Here is a 24,046-nt window from a genome sequence, read left to right as displayed (position 1 = left end):
GAGAGGCCTTTTTCCATCAAAAGATTATAGAACCTAAAAATTGTTTACCCTGTTAAAGTTTGTCAATACAATGTATTTAGGAAATATTCTGATCGTTGGGGGAATGTTATTTGTAGTGAAGCAAGCATTACTTACCAGACCTTATTGATCTGAATGAATTACTCACTGTTTGACTCTCTGATTGTGAATTGGCTTTTTCAGGTTTCTTGAAATTAGGAAAAGCATGCCTTAAAATACTCAGCAACAGGTTTTAATTAATTAATTGACATTTTATCTTATACATTAGCCTTATGAGTTTGTTTACTGTGAATCCATATTTGAGTAACTGGCTTCTCTTACATTTGCTACAGAATTAAGTGAATGTTGAAATGAAAGACAAAGGCTTATACCAGTATTTTCTAGTTTTGTTATATTGTTTAATTGATAGTCCAAATAAACTTTTAGAAAAGAGAATTTTGGGTTGCCCCTTCCTTTGATAATCTTTGTAAGATTGGCCTTCTCTGCTTTTCTTTTATGCCAAACAATCTAGCTCAAAATTGGTAGAGAGATACCTCTTCCATATACAGACTTATTTGTTTATATTATATATGTGCATATTATATATATATATATATATATATATATATATATATATATATATATACATAATATATATTCCATCCAAAGCTAGAAAAGTCAAAATTACAGATTCATTCTATTTTTCCAAAACAGCATTCAAATAAGATAAAAATCTAAAGCAAATACACTCATTCTTTTTTCTTAGTTCATTCTAAATAGTGTGATCAAAACTCTTCTGTTTCAATGTCATTGTGGTTGTTTTATTAAAATCTTTTATACTACCCAAACTGTGAATTGTAATTATTCTGGTAATGTTATGGGCTGGGAAAAATTAAACATGAGGCATTACAGCTGAGTTTCACTACACATTAATTATTTTAATTGACTATTTCTTAAATGAATATCTGATAAATCAATCTTACAATTCCTCATGCTTCATGACATGCTTAACTCAATACAGACACTTAGGAATCATTATGCTGTGAGAGCTTTAATACAAATTCAAGATCATTATAATTAAAATCAAACTCTTACCTGATCCTCAGTTTTAAGCCTTTTCATTTTTATTTGAATTTTCTTTGGCCTGTATCTTGGATTTAATATTATAACATTGATAGGCAGAAGAAATAATCTGCTGAACATCCTCAATATATTGAGGAAAAACTATCTTGTCTCCAGGATATGGCTTTAATTGACATTCTGTATAAATAGTGATCACCTCTTAGAATTCTTTAAAGACATCCTTCCCTCCTGGTCACTGCCATGAAGACAAAGAATGCCTTAATGACTCTGTTGAGGTTATCATTAAATAAAGGAGATTTGCAGGCTTCAGCTATAAATCACCATGAAATGGCCTGTGGGTTACCTTTGACATACTCATTTGAAGTAAACTGGGATGGATTCATAACCTTTGGTCAAGCCAGTAGGTGGGCTAAAGGTCTCCTCCATCCTGTCCTTCATTTCTTATAGGATTGGTTCCTCTCTAAATGACTAGAAAGGATTTAATTGTATGTAAATTGCCATGTGTTTTACATTGAAATCAAACAGATCCATTGAAATAATAGTGTTAAGGATATTTATGGTGTTTACTTGAATTTCAAGTAAATATTTATTTTTTATACAAACCTTAGTTATATGAATACATTTGGAATTTAATTAAAACTACTTTGTAAAATATTTTATAATCTGTTATCATAAAATGTTACCATGATCCAGACCAGTATTAACCAAATTGAATGTGTGGTCCCTATCACATAGGGTATAAAATTTCTTTAGCATTATGAAGAAATTACATGATTTCGGTTGTTGTTCTGATTTTTGAAGAACTTATGGCCTAAAAATCCTATTCCCCTTTTGGCAACTTGGCTTACTAAAGATATGACTTGACAAATCTTTAAATGTCTCTAACCTCAATTTCTTTATCTGGGAAATGGAGTGATTATAGCACATACTCTTTCAATCAGAGTAAGATAAGACCTAATATGCAAAGGTGTTTTTTAACTTGTAAATTAAGTTTAAGTGTTAGGGAATAAAGTAAAAAGTATTAGAAATCACTGCAAGTGAACAGCTATATAACTAAACAATATTAAAAATTTATAGCTGTTTCTAGAACTCATTAAACATAATTATGTTTTTATAATATTTGTTACTCCCACAAATATTCATGTAACAAACTGCATTGGGTTATACACATTTATTTCTTTGGAAACCAATTCTCCTCAAGACAAAATTGTATTACAAATTTTTTTGTAATTTGGAAAAGGCAAAAGTTTGTTGGTAAAAATAGCATAATTCCTGCATTCAATGAGACATACCATGATTTTTTGTTTTTTGCTTTCTAATAGGTTAATAATAAGACAAGGGAAAAATCAATCAAAATTGGAAAATAATTGCTTTTGATGAATATGTTTGGGAATGGAAATTAATCTTTTTTTTTTTTTTTTTTTTTTTTTTTTTTTGGTGCTGGGGATTGAACCCAGGGCATTGGGCTTGCAAGACAAGCACTCTACCAACTGAGCTATACCCCCAGCCCCTGAAAATTAATCTTTTAAGTCACTTTTTTTTGGTGTTGGGGATTGTATTTAGAGCCTCCCACATATTAAATACATGTTTTATTAGTGATCTGCATTTCTAGTCCCTTTTGAATAAAAATAATTTCTCTTTTTTTAAAGAGAGAGGGAGAGAGAGAGAGAGAATTTTTTTTTAATATTTATTTTTTAGTTTCGGCGGACACAACATCTTTATTTGTATGTGGTGCTGAGGATTGAACCCGGGCCGCACGCATGCCAGGCGAGCGCGCTACCGCTTGAGCCACATCCCCAGCCCTAAAAATAATTTCTAAAAAAACCATCTAATCGTAAATCCCAAAGAGCAATTTTTAAAAATTTATTTATTTGTTCTAGCTTGTTTTACATGATAGCAGAGTCACACATTCATGTCTTTATACATGTACCTAGGGTAATGATGTCCACCTCATTCCACAGTTTTTTCTATCTCCATCCCTCCTCCCTTCCCTTCCTTCCCCTTTCCCCTATCTAAAGTTCCTCCATTCCTCCCATACTCCCCTCAACCCCCATTATAGATGAACATCTACTTATCAGAGAAAACATTCAGCCCTTTGGTTTTTTGGGATTAACTTACTTTACTTAGCATGATATTTTCCAACTCCATCCATTCACCTGTAAATGCCATGATTTTATTCTCTTTTAATGTTGAGTAATATTCCATTGTATATATACCAACTGAAAGGCATCTAGGTTGGTTTCACAATGTACTTATTGTAAATTGTGCGATAAACATTGATGTGGCTGTATCACTGTAGTATGCTGTTTTTAAGTCCCAAAGAGCAAATGTTGTAGCAATCAATGTTCCAACAACTCATGCCTTACTATATAACTATATTTTCAGAGTCTTCCAAAAGAGTGGGATAAGGAGCCACAGAATAAGGAAATTATATCTTTATCAAACATTCTAAAATCCAAAATCCAAATCCAGGTCATGGACTAGTAAATCAAGCACATTAGTGATGAAGAATTCATTCTAAATAACTCAAAAATAATGAAAGACAAAAGGTTTTGTTTTCAAAAGCACTTCTTTCAAAACATTCTTTTAGATTACTTACAGTGTTTCTTTATTGAAATTTCATAGCAATTTATATTGCCTTAAAATGTCCTGTCATTTATTATGTTTATATTGCTTCACTTGCTGGAATATACATTTCATCTCTCCTGCGATCTATGATTCCACTGAGAGTAATGCTAAAAGATGCTCGTGAAACATTAAAGAATTAATTTACCACATGAAAAAAGTTTTTCCAGGGCAGATGGTGCAACCCTTCCAATTCTGTGCTTGGAAAGAAGAATCATTAATACAGCGTTTAACCTTAAGAATGACAAATAAGTGTGTGTTAAATCAGGGGAGGTGGGAGAGGAGTTTTGCATTTATTTTTACTTTTATTTGGACTTTTTTCCTTAATTATTCACTGAGTGACTCTTTTTCTCTATCTGCAATAACTGGGGTGAAAGGGGTTTGCATGTATGACCTAGCAAAGTTTCGAGTTAAATTAATAGAAAGCCTGTCACTAAGGAGTTGCTGACAATGGCTTCATTGGGTGACATCTCTGAGTAGAAAACAGTGAGTCCCAGAGACGTCAAACCTTCAGCTCCAAGGGGAAAGCAAGGAGAAAAGGGAGCAAGGTCTGAAGACTGGGAAGAACTATGAAATTTAAGCAGTGAAAGAATTCATTTGAAGAAACTGAAATGTTACAGGGGCACATTTTAGTAGTGCATATACTCCTATTCCATTATTCACAAATCAAAATGGCATTTGCTTAGTATGCATTAAGTATAGATATAAACAATTATTAAACATTTTAATGAAAAAAATAGAGAAACTTAGACTTTATAGGAATTGATTCATTAACCTCAATTATTTATCTAATTAATGTTTAGTAGTAAATATTTGGTTATTTTTTAATTCAAGGCATATGTGAATGATAAGTTAATATGCTGACACATACCCTCAAGAAAGTTGTACCATAAAGGGTAAGAGTCCTCAGATTATTAATGAAGATTCCTTTAAACAAATAGTTTTCTTAAACTATTCAAAATCTAATAATTTTGTTATCGACAATTCCAGAATACAACTTTTATGGAAACAACAAACAAAAGAAAAGGAATACAGAGATATGATTGTTACAGTCAATAGCAATGAGTGCTACCTTAGACTTCCCTAACTTCTTGCTTTGTGTCTCATTCACCTTCAGATCTTTTATGCACACCTACATGTCCATCCTTCTTAGACAACTTGGCACTCATTCATGTATCCCAAATATATACCAAAACATTAATGGCTATCATTAACTGTCAGAGATCTAGAAAAATGTAAGCCCTAAGAGAACCATAAATATTTTTTGAAGAGGAGTATTTGAGCCTTCTGAGAATCTCTCAAACATTTAATTGTATTTTGTTTCATGATCATGAATATTCCATTAACATTTCCATTGATATTTTTTTCCTGACTGATAGGCTACACAGAATTCCATGTGGTATTTTTACCATTTTTTTCAGTCCTAGATGGACACAATATCTTTATTTGTTTGTTTGTTTGTTTGTTTATTGTGTGGTGCTGAGGATCGAACCCAGTGCCTCAGGGATGTTAGGTAAGCTCTCTAGCCACTGAGCCACAACCTCACCCCACATCTTTTTTGATATAAATCAGCATGCCATTAATTTGTTTTGATGATGTTTGCATTGTTCTTCTGTCTCTCTGATGTTAACTCCTTTGTAGTTTCAGTGGAGATGCTGGTGTGTGCATTTCATACATTCAGGTACACGCAGGGCAGCCATTCCCAACACAGAGATGGCAATAGAGTTTGCTCAGTGTAGCTTTTCTTTCTTAAGGGTTTACTTTGTAGAGCTGTATTGCTCTATGATCTCCTTTTGTTTGTGTGAATCCATTCCATCATTGATAAATTTCTAGTCCTGTCTCCTTTTTTTTTTGCACATATTTTCAAAAGTAACTAGCAGTAAAGCAATAGTGACAAATTATTTGTAATTATAAATTTGAGGACTGATTGGGTGGTCTAAATAAAATCATATTACATTTTCTTATGCATAGAGTGACCAAATCTAACTTCTTTAAAGTGTTCTTTAAAAGCTTTTGGAGATTTATATCTAGAGGTTATGAGAAGAATTAGTGTGGTAAGAACATCAGTTCTTACTGCTCTAGGCTTCTTGGTTGAAGAACTGTTAATCATTTAAAAAGTTAATAGTAAACATCCAGATGTAACGTATACCATTAGGACAAAACTACCATCATTATCAGATTTTAAAGTTCTCTCAGGACCAGAGAATGAATTTGAGTCTGAAACACAAGACATTTTTTTACTGGCTCATGTCATAACTGTTCTCATTCAGTCTTATTTTTGACTCATATTCCTCTCATTCTTCATCTTTTCAAAGATAGAAAAATTTACTCTGCAGAATTTCTGAGTGGCTTTTCATCTGATACTGTGGCTAAAGAACTACTCATATGACATCCTTCTAAGTAAATATATGAAAACTATTTATATAGTATATTTTTGGAACATTTTAGAAATAAAGAGTATGGATTAGACAGAGAATAATCTAAAATTAAAGTCTAAAAGCTAAATTGGAAATGTTAAAAGGAAGGGAGGAAAACATTCAAAGAGAAGGAAGGAAAATGTAAAGTGGAATGCACCTGGCTCTACAGAGGATTATAAATAAAACTGAGGGGTTATAACAGATCACACTGCTTGAGCATGCTCACAGCCAGGCAGCTGGCTTTCCCCAGAGCTTTAGTTTTCAACTAGGGGTGATTTGTCCCCCGGGAAACATAGGCAATGTCTTGCTGTAATGACTTGGGTAAGGGTGCTACAAGTGTATAATTCTTGGGGGTAGAGTCCAAGGTAACTGATAAGCATTTTGAAGCAGAAGAAAGCAACTCAAAATAAAGAATTATTCGGCTAATGTAGTATTGAGGTTGATCAAGTGTTCCATCAAACAGGAAGGTAGACATCTTTTATGACCTACCTTCAGAAGTCAAATTCTGCCATTTCTGCAATATCCTGTTGGTTGTATAGATCAAATCTATTCATTGTGGGAGAGTTTGACACAGGGGCTTAAAATACCACAAGGCAAGAACTATGGGGGCTAACTTGAGTGGGTATCACAGAAGGACTCTGTGGGAAGATGGCATTAATTTGGATGAAAGTATTTTACAGCCTTGGTTTTTTTAAATTAAAAAATGAATGTGAAATATGGTACTCTAGAGCCACATTTTTTATTTTTTCCTCTGTTGGGATGGAGATATATATATATATATATATATATATATATATATATATATATGCACACACACATTCATATGTATGTATATATATATGTATGTGTGTAGACTATATATTATATATTATACGTAATTATAATTGTATAAGTTTATTTAACATATATTCTATATATGTATGTGTATGTGTAATTTATACTATTGAGGCATTCAATTAACAAAATCAGAAAATAAGGAAAATACTAACATAGTAACAGAGAGGAACAGAGAGTATTTTAAACAGCAAAATAAATGATGGATACTATTTGAATACCTTCAAATTAATTATGTGCCAATGATTCAAATGTAAAAGAAATGTGTAATTAGCAGATTGAAGCTAATGTCCCACAATCAACACTACTACCAAGTATACATAAAGCAAAAGTAAAATGACAAAATAAGGAAGCCCAATGAGAAACTGGAATATAGCCTCAGCTAACTAACTTAAGGCTTGCATTTAAATGAAGATCAGTTCTAATGGTAATATCACAGCAAAAACATACCTGTCAAAGAATTACTAGAGCTGTTTGTACCTGGATAAAAAGGCATTTAGCAATTTATAAATCTGAAAGTAAGCATCTGATCATGAAGAAGGTGTTAAGCCTATGTGATGGACCTGATTTTTAGGAACCTACTTATCAAGTATGGAGTTGGATCAGACACAAATTAGTAGGATTCCTAATTTGTCAGGAACTACAGAAATGATTTTAAGATTGTTAAAATAACATAATATAAGATTATATAATGATACAAGCTTTCTTTATATTACTCTGATATAGCCTCACAGATACATGCAAACCATTTCTCTTCCATCTCCCTCATGAAGGAAAGGGGAGCAGATCCATTCCAATCTTTTGGCAGGTCCTCATGCTATTTCTGTTTTGTATCATCTCTTCTAATAACACCTCTACTGAACTATAGAAGAGCAATGACTTGTTTGGTTGGGAGGGGGGCAAGGGGCTCCCACAGTGAACAATCTGGGTAGAACAAAGGGTGAATGTGAGCACAGGTAGGGAAGAGAGGTGCAGCAGCAGCGCACATTACACAATTCAGGCTGTCATGTAACTTCCCTACTTAATATAATAAGATTATTTCATCAGAGAGGATAATAGCTGCAGCATGATTAATTGTGCAACATGTTTCATGAATGTCTTTACTCTTCTCCATATGTTATGATTGCTACTTACTTCACATGAGTATTTATGATAAATATGGGAAAACTTGTAGTTTTCAAACCATGAGATGTTCCTGAAATGTGTGTGTGTGTGTGTGTGTGTGTGTGTGTGTGTGTGTGTTCTAATCATTGTATGGCTGTTAACAAACTTTAGTATTTTTATAAATGGAACAATATGTTGAATGCATAGACAGTCTTTGAGGAGTTCAGCTTAGGAACTGTATCAGGAAGACCTGTATACTTACGGTTGAATAAAAAGTAAATGCACATCTTTGCTTCTTTATGACTCACCACAGAAAGCCAGTGCCTCAAAGTCACATGTCTAGTCAGTTGATTTGCATTTTTCTAGCATCTAGCATATAATAGCCATTAATAAATAGTGGAAATACCATTCAGTAAACAATGAATGAATAGATGGATGGTTGATTAAGTAAGTTTATATATTCTTGCATGTTGCCATTGGAGAGATGTAAATTTAACTGCCAAGTAAATGTTTGATTTTCAATAATTAACATAGGTAAATATTGAATGAAGTAAACTTTTGAGATAACTGATATGGCACAAACCAAACCAGCAGCTGGATGATAAAGAATAAAGATATAAATAAAGTTCTAATTTTTATTCCTAAGGGTAAAATTATTTCCACATCACATTTGCACACTGTGGTCCCACAATCCAAATGTGGGTATATTTCTGTGTTCTAAAGAACAAGGATGAAAATAATAAGAAATTAGTAAGTGCCTCTAGGGTACTGGTATCCCTATTTTCTATTTGTCTGATAAAATTCTCTAACAAAATAAATGAAAGACTAAGTAGTACAGAGAGAGAAAAAATAGCCCTCCAGGATTCTGAAGAATGCCTTTTCTTTAATGAATTCTGTTTGATTTTTCTAAGCCATTGGTTCTTTAAGTAAGATAAAATTTTGAATATTAGACAATTTTGTTAATATAACATGTTTTTTCTAAAATAACTTATTATTTGAAAGTCATCTAAATAAAACCTATTTTACTTTTATGCAGTTCTTTTACAGTGTTTATGTAGAATAATATATGAGTCCATGATGACAATTAGAATTTCTTCAGTACATCGAAGGCTACATATTTGTGTCACACTCTTTTTTTATGTGTTTGATTTAGTCTTCTGTGTGGGAGATTGTCATTGGCTGGGATACAAATTAATTAGAGCCTCCACAATATTTCTTCTACTGTGGCCACAAGCTCCTGTTGAGTGAAATGTCACATTCAGACAAGTCATGTAGCTATGAGAAAATGGAACAGGCATTGACTCTCTGTCTATGTGGTTTTCACTTGCTCTACATTTCATTGAAGACAATTAAGATTAGCCAGAAGTTTATTAGAAGAAGTAATATTTGGAGATAGGCTTCTAAAATTTTTATTTAGAGATACAAAGGTATTTTCTTGTTCCACGTATGGTGTGCTTGAACCCTTGGGATTTTCCCCAAAGAACAGTCTAATCAAACAACCTTTTTTTTTAGTAATACCAAAGGGAATATTTTATGCTGTATAGTATAGATAATAAAGAAACACAAAAAGTCACCAAAAGTTAGTCAACAGTTTGTGCCTTAACTGTTAAGCTAAGGTGTAAGATGGCAAACATGTGTATCAGTTCATTTTATCACATGTGTATCAGCCTTGATGTGGTTTGTTATTTGATAGAAGTACATGGTTAGGTCTGGAATTTCAGAAATTATGTTCCAGCAGTGTCTTTTTAGATTTAGGATTCAATTTATCATATGGAATTAAAAGAATATTCTATGTTTAGTCCAAAAACCTGGATTTCACTACAATTTTCTGAGCTTTAATTTCCTCCATGAGCTTATTAATTAATTCACAGTATTAAAATTAAATGAATGATTTAGAATATTTATAACAAAATCTGTAAATATAAATAATAGCCTTCTGGTTAAGACAAATATAAAGTATTTAAACTTAAACATGTAAGCTAAAGTAAACATGTTTTACTTTACACACAAATTTCACACACTATTTGAAGTTATTCAACACATGTTTATAGTAATATAAACATCACTTAATGTATAAATGAAATATGCTGTCTTCAAAAGTTTCACTTGGCAACTCCATTTACTAATTGGGTGAATGATTAAAAGGAAATTGCTTTCTTCAGTGCCTGATGATATACCAGTTAGAAATGCTCTTTTCCAATGCTTCCCTGACCTTAAAAATTACTAATATTCTTATGTAATTATTTACTTGTATTTTTAAATCTGTGTTTTATTTGTAGGAGTAGGGGTTAATCATGCTAAGCTTTCCAATTCCTCCTAAGTAAAGCTCTGGAAGTAAAAGAACAAAATAGAAAAATATGTATCTCCAGTGTTCATTGCTCATATTCATAACTATTAAAGTGCATGCCATAAATAAATAGTCTATGTCCATTTTATAGTTAAGGTTTTTAAATTTTCATGTAGTCAAGTGAAAAATAACAAATAAAAAGTAGAAAACTACTAAAATTTTTGTATACCATTTTTGGTATAGTATCTCTACAGTAAATTATTGAATTCTCAAATTGTGAAATAATATCATATAAGAGTCCAAATTGTTTATACAGTTACCAGTAGAAGGATCAAGCATATGAGTTCTTATTAAAATATACTATTATCCCTGTCACACAATGGGAAAGAATAAAAGGGCAATTTTGAATAACATTTATATCAACTTTGGAACTGTCAACCTCTATTATGTCCTTGGAGCCCTGCACTTTTTGGCTTTCAGACATCTGTGCTGCCTTGAGTGAAGAATATTAAGCATTCCAGTGGGTCTCTTGCTTTAATAAATGCTTTGAATACTCATCTTTCAGCATGCACATACAATAGTTCTTAGTGCTTAAAGCTAAGACATGTGGCATTTCACCCCTCAGCCTCCACGTCTCCATCATCTTCATCAACATCATCACCCCCCTGTGTACACACTCACACTCTATTTCCCCTCTTCTCATAAATCTCTCCGGTTCCAACACTGGGAATACATTCTTTCCTCTTTATTTTACTGCATGGTCAAGTGAAGGAGCTCCCTTTAATTTCTTGAAGCACTCCTCAAAACTTTTCCAGAAGTTGTTGGTCCTGTCAAAAAGATGTTGTAGGGCTGTCCCAGTAGTCCCTAGTTCACACAGAGAGTAGCAAACAGGTATAATTGGTGGTAGGGGAAAGTGCCTGGAATATTTCCAGTTGCATACTAATTAGCCAATAAAGTCCCTATGAGACAGTCAGGATGTTTAAACTTAATTCAGGGAAAAGATCTGGATTCTAATTCTGATTGTTCCATAGAATCTCAGTAGCCTTTGGTTTATTATGCATATCAATCTCTCTAGGTTTTATTGTTAGCATAGATGTCCCAATCAATTTTAAAGATTGAGGTACTATTACCTATTTTAAGTGTAATTTTCTTATATTGAGGATGGTTTTGAAAGGGTTTTGAAGCCTAATAAAACTTTTTCATCTCCCTGCATAAGCCAGTGGCTCTCACATGTTAGTGTGCTTCAGAATTACCTAGAAATGCTAATGAAAGCACAGGTTATTGGGACCCACCCCTTATTTTACTTCTCACCAAGATCCTATGAATCAATATAATTTAGTAAAATTATCAGCAATTTATTTTGTATTTCACATGATAGTAGATTGCCAATATGAATTATCTCATGAATTTTTCAAATAACTACTCTTTTCTCTTAAACAAACAAACAAACAAAATGAACCAAAAAAAAAAAAAAAAGGAGTTTCAAGTGCAGTTTTTCCTAGTCTGTTTATGAATTTCCTAAGGGTACCTAACTATAGAATTAAAGAAAAAAGCCCAATAATAAACTTCTTAAATATGTAAACTTGAAATGGGTGTCATTTTATACCACAGACTTGTTTTTTTGTTTTGTTTTGTTTTGTTTTTTGGCACTAAATTGAACCCAGGGAAGCTTTACCACTGAACTATGTACTCAGATCTTGTACTTATTTATTTTCTTTTGATACAGGGTCTTGCTAATTAGCTGAAGGTCTCATTAATATACTGAAGCTAGACTTGAAGTTGTGATTCTCCAGCCTCAGCCTCTTAAATCACTGGGATTATAGGCATGTGCCACCATACCTAGCTCCGTTTTACCATTTTTTGTAAAATAATTTATTGTAATTTTTTGGTAAATATGTACATAAGATTTCTGTATATGTGTTAATGAGAAATGTCTCCATGTCACCTAATTACCCATTTGATTAAAAATTATACTACTTTCAAAAATTTATCCTGCTATTGGTAAATACTTTATGTTCTTAACTCAAGAAATAGTAGCTAAGTGGGAACTAAATTTCTATCCTACCATAATATCAATGTAAACTTGAATGTAATGTAAACTATCATATACAAGTAAGTGGCACATTATTCCTATTTTACAACACAGAAAAGGAAGGACTAAATTAAATTTCTATAATGATAGGAAAGTGATATGATGCTAATATTATCTGATCCTTATATGTTGCAATAGAAATTTTGGTTATATTGTATTCATAAATTTCACACATGAAATTACATAAGGGCTAAATAGAAAGGCATTAAATAGAGTTTTAACTATTCAGGCATAGAAAAATTGGAAATCACCAACAGTGCTGAACAGATCTCATATTATTCTTCATGCCACGTGTAGCATGCATTAAGGCATCAAGAAAACAAATCTGGGTTTCAAAAAATGCTGTCTGTTACATGTTTACAACAGTGTCACATGTAAATAAGTAGTATATATTTGGATAATGTTTGTTATGTTTTTTTTCCTTTTTAAATAAAATCCAGAAGTGTTTCTGAGAAACATAGGGGAAGTGACTATTTTCTAAGAAAGGTAGAAAATTTTCTTCTATTTTGTATTTAATTTGGAGAGCAGTTCTAATGAGAGTTGCACAATCACTTAAGTCATCCATCCATCACAGATGTTCCAGGTACTCTGCCCAAGCACCAGGATAGAAAGATGCTTGAGATTCAAACCCTGTTATTTGGAGGTTTTAAAAAACAGAACCAAAAAGATCACCTACCTACATCAGAATTTTTATAAGAACTATAATGTCTTTCAATAAATATGAATAGTATAAAGAATAACTTTTTAAGAATATTTCTTACAGGTTACATCAATTATGTGCCTTCAGTGCATAGTCGAGGCCATGTGTGCTTTCTCTTATACAACAAGGGTTTTGTAATATGTAGTTGAAAGTGACATTGTGTTGACAGCTAACCAAACACTGTAATGTTCAGCTTGAATGTTAAGATCACTGATTGGTAGAGTAATTTGATGGGAAATGACAGGCTGCATACCTGTGTTTTTCTAGACATTTTTGATCAGCCTTTCCTTACCACAGCTCATGTTCTAATGATCATTGCAGGATGAAGTGGCACAGCCACTGAACCTATCAGCTAAACCCAAGACCTCTGATGGCAAATCACCCACATCACCCACCTCTCCCCATATGCCAGCTCTGAGAATAAACAGTGGGGCAGGCCCCCTCAAAGCCTCTGTCCCAGCAGCATTAGCTAGTCCTTCAGCCAGAGTTAGCACAATAGGTAAGTTCTGTTTCTTTTGTTCTTGCTGATTTTCTGTTTGTACCAATTGATTGAAATCATCTTTAATGGCATATCACTCATACTCTGTGCATGGCTTGAGCTCAATAGGAGACTTTCATTTTAAAGGATTACACAGGTATGCTTTAAACACACAAGTGTAATTTCTAACTGAAGTCCAAGTTATAATGTCCCCTTGCAATCAAATTGTACTGGTTATATTTATGTGTGTACCTTATGTCTACAAGTTTATTAAAAAGAGACCTAAATGACTAATCACAGTAAGCAGTGATTCCAGTATTTTGTTGTTAGGTGACTTGATTTTTCTTTCACTGAAATTTATTTTTATTTTTTTGTACTATATAGAAAGTATATATAATGATGAAATACATTCTACCTAAATCAGCAATCAACCACTATGATGTGAAATTAATTCCATTCCATTCTGTTTAAAAATTCTGCTTGAACACACCAAAATATTATTAAAAGTGATGCCTTCACTTCTCTGTACATGAATTTTAGTAAAGTAAATAAACATTAAGGAATGCTTCTTTAAGCTGACTAAAACTACAAAGATCTTTATTTTGGCATTATAAATTAGAATGTAAATACTCAATCCGGTACAAATTTGTTGATATGTTTAGTACTTTGTTTCATTATGAGGAGTCTAGCATAGACTAGCCCTCGAGTAGCCAGCCTTATGGTTTAGGTGGGGAGGAGTCATCTCTCCTATAGTACAAGTCAGGTATAGTATGTGCTACTCTATAGAGCGGCAATCCTGTGATTAGAGGAGACTGTTGGATTCTCATTGAGAAGTATCAAAAAAGACCGAATTGAAGCTATCATAATTGAATCTGACCTTTGAGGAGGAGCTATATTCCTAAGCTTTCTGGGTGCTAAGAAAAGAATACAGCATACTTCTGAGAAATGCACCAATTTGATTATAGAATGAATATGTGGTAGAAAATGATGAAGTTGAAAACTGAAAGGCTCAGATTAATACTTGGCTAAGATATTTTGACTTTTTCTATAGGAAGTGATGTGATCAGAACTTTATGAAAAGTACTGTCAACAGAAAGATATTGAAATCAAAGAAACCATTGTTTTAGTGTAAGATGAGAGTAGGCTACATGAGATAGAAATAGACAATGATAAAGCAAAGGAGAAAACAGATTGAAGAGATAGTAGTGACATAAAATATTAAGCATCAAATATATCTGAAGAGGTTCCAGTTGGAGACAGAGGATTCAAGGATTTTTATTTCATGTAATAATAAGTGTTATGCCTCCATTAACTATGAAAGAGAAGACAAAAATGAGATAAAATTTGGGGTAAGACATATAATAATTTAATATATGTGGAATTTGAATCAAAGAACCATGTAAGTATTGATGTTCAGGAGGTAACTGTGAATATAAAACTATGTAAATAGGATGCTAATATTTTATATATGGAAATCATTCCTTGAAGCCAGGAGAGAAAATAAGTTCACTGGAAAACAGTATGTCTGGTAAGAGAGAAGCCCATGGAGAATCATTGGTGCTACCTACTGTATTAGTTATGTATTACTACATTAAAAAACCTAAAACAAAGCCTTAAAACAAACATCATTTACAATCTCACAGTTTCTAAGGGTCAGTTAATTCAAGCTTAGACTGTGTCAAATAATTACAGTCAAGATGTTGGCCAAAGCTGTAGTCATCCTTGGGCTTTACTGGCAATGGATATCCTTGTTCAAGATGCCTCATTTTCATGTCTGTTGCCTGGAGAACAAAGTTCTTTGCCATATAAATCTATAGCTAGAGCTGCTCATAGCATGATAGGTGATCTTCTCAAGTGAATGATCCAAGAGAGAATACACAAAGAGAAAATTGCAGTACCTTTTATGACCTGATCTCCAAAGTGGCACACAGTAAGTTTTCTTGATTCTTCTCAGTATAAGAGAATTACTAAGTTCAGCCTAACTTAAGGGAAAGGAAATTAGGCTCCTACTTTTGAAGAAAACAGTATCATATTTTTAAAATCACCACATTTTTTAGATGGAAAACTAATGAGTGTCTTAGAATATGAATGAAGATAGAGCAACGTCATGCTGGCCCAGGAAAATGAAAAGTTTCAACAAAATTGGGTTATTTCATGGTGTGGCACATTTTGTAGGGATGGCAAAAATCATGAAGAAGAAAAGCCTTAGGATTTTTCTGGAGTTCACAGATTGGTAAGCTCTGACAAGGAAATTTTACTAGTGTGGTTTGAACAAACTTCCAATTGTGAAGCTTTGAAGAATATGAGAAAGTGCATTTGACAGTACATACTAAGGCTGAGCAGAAAAAGATTTTAGAATAGGAATATGTTCCTTTCTAAGGAGAAAGAAGAAGAATCAGGAGAGAGAGATAATTATGAAAGAATGTAAGAGTAAACATATCACAAGGAGATAATGAAAAATTAGCCTTAGAAAGAAGAGCTCCATTTCTCTCTCTTTCTTTCTTTCTTTCTTTCTTTCTTTCTTTCTTTCTTTCTTTCTTTCTTTCTTTCTTTCTTTCTTTCTTTCTTTCTTTCTTTCTTTCTTTCTTTCTTTTTGGTCTGGAAGTAAAAGAAATGAAGAGAAAAATGGTCAAGGCTCAGAGAAATTGTTAGCTAGATAGAGAAAAGACTGCAGGATATATTGCCAATGTTTTAAACCCTAGAATTCAAGATTATTTGTTTAGAGGAATTTTGTCTGATACATTAGAGTAGCAGTGAGAAGAGAAGCAGTGAAAACTGAATTTTTGAAAAGTTTGAAAGCAGTTTGTAAGGCACACACGCATTTTCACCTTTATGGTCTAACTCTTAGTTGCTCTTCTCAGCATCCTTTAGCTGTTGGTAGAAAGATCAGATTTGCTTTTATGTTCTGAGTATGTAAAAGAAAAAATATTTTACTTGGCGAGAATTATTCACTTGCATAATATACATGAAGGCTCATAAATATCGCAGTGTTGATATATGAGCTATTTTTGTAATGTTACTAGAACTCAAATATTTAACTAATAGAATAACTAATGTATATGCATTTTTATCATTTGTGGATTTTTTACTTCAGCATTCTCAAGGATTGAGTATGACAAAGTATTTTATGAAGGCAGAAATGTATCTAATGACATTTATCATATGACTTTCTCCACTTCTAAAACATCTCTTATTTTCTTCTTGAAAAGCCCCTTCATCACATACACATCCCTCAAATTTTCCAAGGGTTTGAGGCTACTACAATTTACTTTCTCTTTTCAACAAATGCAGATGTTGAAAGCTGAAACCATAATGAGTAATAATGTAGTTGGATAAAAGCTGTGAGGATTAATGGTGTTGTAAAGGTCACTTCTGAAAGAAGAATTAATGTGTTATGCCATTAATAAACCATGGAAAGCTGTGGACCAAAGATAACTTAAGTTATCATTAATGACATGGGGCTCTTTGCTATATATCTATTAGCTACAAATATAGAAAGTGACTTTTTGAGGATGGTGACCAGTATTACAGTGCATTCTATAAGAATGCTTTCAATTGGTAGGCAAATGATAGGCAGCTCCAAAGAAAGGGGATCCTTAAAAGGCATGAACAGTTTACAAGAACGATGGATAATTTTAGAATCTTTTGACCAGATGTTTGCTTTCCCTCATAAGCCCTTTCCACCTATGCCATTTATATGTATAAAACTTTTAATTTTTTTCAAAGTTTTTTTCCTCTATTTTCTTAACTACAGCTATTCTAAAATTATGGACCCTTAACTAGATAGAGAACATATCCATATCATCTGGTCAAAGTTGTCATTCTACAGATAAAGAACAGAGAACTAAAGAGGCTAAGTGCCTAATCAATCAATCATTCAGAGTGATTTCCTTTCAAAACATAGATTGTCTTAGGATTCTGTTTATTATCCGTTTTACTGTTGTTTTGTTTTGGAACTGGAGATTGAACTCAGGGCCTCACACATACCAGGCATGTGCTGTACCACTGAGCTCCAACCAACCCCCTTTGTTTTAAGGCTACAAATAACAACCTAGTGACTGGTCTACATATGCTGCTGTTGCAGGCTGGGGGCTTATGAGTAGCCAGTCCCTGGTTGGTATTCTTTCTTTCCAGTTGTTGCTGATTAGTGGTATCACTGCATTAGATGCTCTTCTTATTCAGAATTAAATGCTTTCTCTGTGTCATACATTTTGCAAACTCGGAAGGGCAAGCAGGTAAAATCCCTGTACCCAGGCTTTACGTGCCGGCAGTCTGTGTCCCAGGAGACCTTGTAACATATTGGAATGTATTACCCTCACCCTTCATTCCTTAGAGACACAAGAAAAGTAAAACTTCACTTGAGCTAATGCAATACATACATATTGACCACATAAAACAAAAAGAAATATATTCAATTTCATTAGCTAAGCATGTTATTCCTACATTTTCTGAATTTTAAAGGTGATAACATAAAGAAGAATATTACCTTGAAATTCTAAGTCATGAGTATTTTAATGAGAAAATCTTATATCAGGGTAGGTTACTGTGATTCATAAAAAACTATTGGATTATCATGACATTAGGAGTATCATTCAACTGCATCTGGCAATTACATTTGCATAACACTTTGTGGTTTACAAATTGCTTTAATATTGATTATCTCATTCTGGTGAGTTTTCACAGATTAAGAAATGGTTATGTATAAGGACACCATAAATTTGATGATAAGTGATCTAGAAAGAAAGAAAGAAAGAAAGAGAGAGAGAGAGAGAGAGAGAGAGAGAAAGAAAGAAAGAAAGAAAGAAAGAAAATTATCATTGAAAATCACTTAAAGCACATTCTGCTCTTACATTTACTTTAAAAAAGTTTAATGTAAAATAAATATGCAGTAAATAAGAATTTGTATTGCCTTGATATCATCAGTTAAACCAATAAGCTTTAATAATCCATGCTATGTGGCACAGTTTTTCACTGATAAGAAGACAGAATAACCAATGAAGTGGAATTGTAAAGACAGATACTTTCAACTTAGAAATATGTACTTATTCCTTCAAAAGACCCTGTTATGTAGCAAAGGAATAAAAGATTGAAAAAGTTCCCTAAGTAGTTCATAGACTGATGTGACAATCTTAGAAAAAAATGGAAGACAATGTGACAAAAAGCATTGACAAGGTTTCAAAAAGAGCAGATAAATGGGCAGCACCAAATTTGCCAAGAAGCATGTGGCAGGTATGTCCAAAAAATCCACTGGGAAGTGGTAACATTACAATGAATTAATAAACACATGAGAAAGAGGGAGAAATTTAACAAAAGAGGAGCTTTGGGTGACAGGAAGAGGAAGGTCTGGGTTTGGAACAAGGAATATTTCCTGAGTGGTTCTAACTCTGGACTCATGGAGACAGGAGAGAAGGATAGCAGTGTAGACAGCACAAAGAGGCTCTCAGGCCTCTATGCTCAAGTGTTTAAAGCTAGCCCAGAATGATGTTTTGGGGGAACATTAAAGTATTTCAAAAGTTCCAAGGTATTTGGGAACACCTACATACCATTGTCTTGTCATGAACATTCATAATACATATTATCATAGTAAAGATTTTGAAAATTTATGAAATTTTCAATTATGCAATTAAAATTTTTGAAAATTTATCCAGTTAATTTGATATTTCCTACACTTATTTAAATATGGAATTCTTTTTTTTATAGACCATGATAGAACATCATTTTATGAAGTGCTACTTTTAAACAATAGGGTACTGAGAGAGATGGGTTTTTAAGCAAAGATTTTGACACCCAGATTTTCATTTTTGTAATATTTTAGAATGCTTTATGTAGAAGCAGAGTAGGATATGAATTCAAAGAAAGTGAGCGTAAAGAGGGAAACCAAGTAGAGGATGAATACATTAGCCAAAGTGAGAAATAAAGAGGCTTTAAGGAAAGCAGGGACCATGGGAGTGAGGGATAAAGTTGAAAGCTAGAAAGGTGGTATAAGTGTCAGAACTTGCTTGCCTTTTGTCTGGATAAGGTAAAGAAGACATATTAGATGTCTCACAAGTGACTGGATGGAAAAGTGGAAAGGGCTATAAAATATAGAAGGAACAGACTGAAGGCAGTAGGAAGATGGTGAATTCAACACTACAAACGCCGCGTTTCAGTTGCTCCTGGGACATCCAATTAGAGAAGTTAGTAGACAGATAATTGTACCTGGAAACCAGGGTTTGAGGAAGTCCATACTTAATTTACAGTATTTTCAATCACCCAATAATTTTTAGGAACATGTTTAAGACTGAGGGTGCCATGTTGACTTTCTAGGACTGTCATAACAAATGACTATAAACTAGGTAGCTTATAAGAGAAATTCACTGCCTTGGTATTCTGGAGACTAGAAATCTGAAGTCAAGGTGTCAGCACAGTTAGTTTCTTCTGGAGGCTCTCAAGAAGAACCTCTTTCATGCCTTTCACCTGGTTCTTGGTGGCTGCTGGCAGTTCATGGCATTCTCTGGCTTTTAGATGCATAACTCCAGTACTTACTTCCATATTGACGTATTCCCCTGTCTCTCTGTGTCAAATCTTAGTCTACTTTTCTTCAAAGAATAACATTCATTGGCTTTAGGACTTTTACCCTAATCTCAGTGTGAGATCACCTCAAGATCCTTAACTGACTTGAATCTTCAAAGACCCAATTTCCAAAAATGAGTGTTTTCCAAGTTACAGGGGACCAAAGCTTTAGATATATCTTTCTGGTGAACACAATTCAAGACATTTATAGAATATTCTGTTTCTTTTCTTTCCCCCTGGTCTAGCATTCATTATTAATTCTTTCCCTTTAGAATTTTTTTTTACCATGCATTTTATTATTTATATATTTATTTATTTATTTCTTACATAAATGACAACAGTGGAATGCATTACATTTATAATTATTCATTCACCGCACAATTTTTCATAACTCTGTATATAAAGTATGTTCGCTCCAAATTATGCCATTATACATGAACTCTCTTTTTTTTGCATTACAATTCTTTTTTTTAAAGAGAGAGTGAGAGAGGGAGAGAGAAAGAGAGAGAGAATTTTTAATATTTATTTTTTAGTTTTCGGCGGACACAACATCTTTGTTTGTATGCTGCGCGCATGCCAGGCGAGCACGCTACCGCTTGAGCCACATCCCCAGCCCTGCATTACAATTCTTAATACACCTTTATACCACAATTTATCATATCTCTGTTTGTATATAAGGTATGTTGACACCAAATTCACATATTTATACATGTATTTTGTATAATGATGAGGGTCTCCTTCCACCATCCATGCTATTCCCCTTTCCCCTCCCTTTCTCTCCCATACCTCTTCCCTATCTAGAGGTAATCTTCCTCCCATGCTCTCCCTCCCTACCCCACTTTTTTTCTTCTCTAAAATTTGTCTGTCCCTTCTTTTTTGCCCCTGATAATATACAAGGGGTCTTAAAGAGCACAGAAAAAGAAAAACTTGAACATTTTTTGAATGATTAAAAAGAAACACCAAGGGATAAAACATCAAATTTTGGTAAATTTTAAAAAGTTATAGAATCTCACAAGTTTCTTACATTAATTACCTCTAGCCAACATTTTCCAAATCTTATTTAAAATATTAATTAGAAGTCACATTGACCCTTGCCTTATCATCTCCTTTCTGATGTTGAGACTCACCAAACCTTTCTTTCACTCATAGTAGTTTCCTTTCTGATCCTGCCTCTAGGTGCAATTGCTACCTAAATTTATAATGAAGGCAGAATAAAATGTATCAAATGACCATTTTGGATCTCTTTGAACTCTGATGGACTTGACTTCCATTTCATTGAACCTCTATACCTACCAAGAAATAACATACCAGTACAGATTTTGTTGTAATGTTCAAAGGCATGTAATAAAAGTACTGTGAGTGAGAAAGCATATAGGAAAAATGAAAGAGAAATGAAAGGACTTAACAGTATGATACCAACTCAGATACCAACTCAGATATCTAATCCCTCATGTGTTACTTCATTTCATTCTTCTATTAACTTTATGTTCATTTTACAGTTGAGGGAAATGGAAATTAAGTGTTATAATTTGTCAAATATCACACTTTCCAAAAAGTGGAAATCCAGATCCATCTGAATCCAGTTCCCAAATCTACATATTTCAATAGGCCACTTTGTTAAAAAAAAAAAAAAAAAGTGATGGTTAATGACTAACTTTCATGGCCCATTTATTACATTAAGAAGATATATTAACTCAGTTAATTTTGACAGCATTTGTCTTATCTATTGAGTATTATACCCATGTAATCAGTGAGACAACTGAGACAATAATTTGTGCAGTTTATATTAGTTAGTAAGTAGTAAAACTAGGATTTTAATTCAGGCTTTCCCAACTCTAAAACATACACTTTGATGATTAAAAACTTGGACCAAAATTTGACGAGCAGGAGAAGAAAGGATCCCAGGCAAGAATATGAAGATGAAGGAGGCAGGAAGGAAGGGGAACAGAGGTATGATGAGAAACAAGAAAAGGAGTTCCTATAATGGTGGGATGGCCAATGCTGTCAGTCTGCAATGAGTGGAAAGTGCCCTTGGATTTGGCAATGGAAAGACCTCAGGAAGCAGGAATGTGAATGTAGTAGGAACTGCAGAGTAAAGAAAGAATGAGAGTATAAGATAAACCATCTTTGAGAAGCTTGACCTAGAATGCAAATAGAAACACAGTTGGAAAGATAGGGCAAAACAAACTTACAGGAATTTTGTTTTAGAAGAGAAAGACTTCAGTATTTACAAGTTGAGGAGGTAGCAATAGTAGAGGAGATCAGATGTATGATATAATGAGAAACAGAACTATCAATGAAGAGAAATAGAAACCTAGAACATTACTCAGAGGATTTTCCTTCACTGAAAGTAAAGACACCATTTTCATTGAAACAGGAGGGGAAAGGGAACATAAATAGGGATTTGAAGCCAGCAAATGGTAGGAGTTGGGTGTGGACAGGAAGGTAATTGTTTGGGCTTACTGGGCTTTCCAGAATCTGAAACAAAGCCATTTGTTGAAAAGAGGTAGTCAGCAGGAGTGGGCATTTGGTGACTTTGATGAAAATAAAATATAAAGAACCATCAGATGAACCATAGATTGCACCTTTTTAGTATATCAATGACCTTATGACTCAAGATAGGAAAATTTCTCATGTAATATTGTAACTAAAACTCAAGAGCAATGTTTATTTTAAAGTAACCACCAATTACACCTCAAAATGGAAATAGCCTATGCAGAACATAGGTTTGTCCGTTATCCACCTTCGGATAATTTACATTCCTCTTGTCTCTATCTTAACCATTTTCCTACACAGTGTTATCTTGGCAGTCCCTAAAAAGCATAAAGAATTCATGATCTTATTCAACACCATGTGCCAAACCATCTCAAATATATTTGTGTTCTGAAGAAACTAAATAGACTACATGGAAACTAAATAGACTTCAGAAATGAACTATGCCAGGTTGAACATAAATAGGGGCTACAGGACAGGAAAATCGGGCTGATCCTCTTAAGATCTTACTAAATGAATGTACCCAGGCCAACACTGTCGTTTAAGAGTTGTACTTCTTTCCAGAGTAATAAAAGAACAGAACAAGCAAGGTCAGGAATAATATGTGAAGAAGACTGTTCAGGAGAACCACATCAGGAGTTGATATAAAGTTAAACAATCATCCTTTAGAGTAATGTTAACCCTGAAGATCAGTCCTAGGTCTAAATAGTTGTTTCCAATTCATATTGTATTTTTAAGGAGCAAAGGTATTTTGTTCTTTGAATAAATTCCAATTACTAGCTCTGTAAAGCAAAATATATACTAGTTCTCAAGATTTCTGTTCCACCACCTACCCTGGAACTTATCTTTTGATGTCAAGAATGCTAAGAAGACCAGGTGTAGTCTGTGTGGTAGGAGGGAAGGCATGGATCATTTAGAAACCCTCCACACTGAAGCACTGCACTAATCTGACATCAGTTTCTTCAATAGAAATGTTTAAGCAGCAAGAAAATATTTTATGTTTTTTGGCAATCAGCAGATCAGATAGAAGAGTCTAGCAATACAACGAGCATGTGTAATCTGACATGATTAGACAAGGCTCTTTAGTACCAGAACATTCATAATTGAGACAAAGAAAGAGTATTAATAACACTTTCCTAACACGGCAGTTAGCCATTTTATATTTCCTTTCTTTAATCTTAGTGTTTTTCAACAAATCATGGGATTTAATAGCGTGTTTTGGCAGATTAGAGGATTTATGGCCCAGATGTTTTTTGTTCTAAAAATGGATTAGGGTGTAAAGTTTGCTGGAATCCATGGAACATGTTGAGGCAAGCCGGTCATTTTATGTGTGATTAGTGCCTGCCTTCTGTCTCACAGTCCCTCCATCTGTCACAATTCACCA

At 33.4% G+C, this 24,046-nt stretch overlaps 1 protein-coding gene across 12 annotated transcripts in view; it reads left to right on the top strand.

Annotated features, from left to right (window-relative positions):
- The window catches only part of Sox5 (SRY-box transcription factor 5), a 967,314-nt gene that overhangs the window by 907,112 nt on the left and 36,156 nt on the right, over positions 1-24,046 (top strand). For all 12 annotated transcript variants that reach the window (XM_076854205.1, XM_076854204.1, XM_076854203.1 and 9 more), the window contains one exon: positions 13,461-13,638. In XM_076854205.1, the coding sequence (XP_076710320.1) occupies positions 13,461-13,638 (178 nt within the window). The remainder of the gene's footprint in view (positions 1-13,460; positions 13,639-24,046) is intronic.

Source organism: Callospermophilus lateralis, chromosome 4, assembly GCF_048772815.1.
Source record: "Callospermophilus lateralis isolate mCalLat2 chromosome 4, mCalLat2.hap1, whole genome shotgun sequence".
Lineage (NCBI taxonomy): Eukaryota > Metazoa > Chordata > Mammalia > Rodentia > Sciuridae > Callospermophilus > Callospermophilus lateralis.
This window is presented reverse-complemented; position numbering and strand designations above follow the sequence as displayed.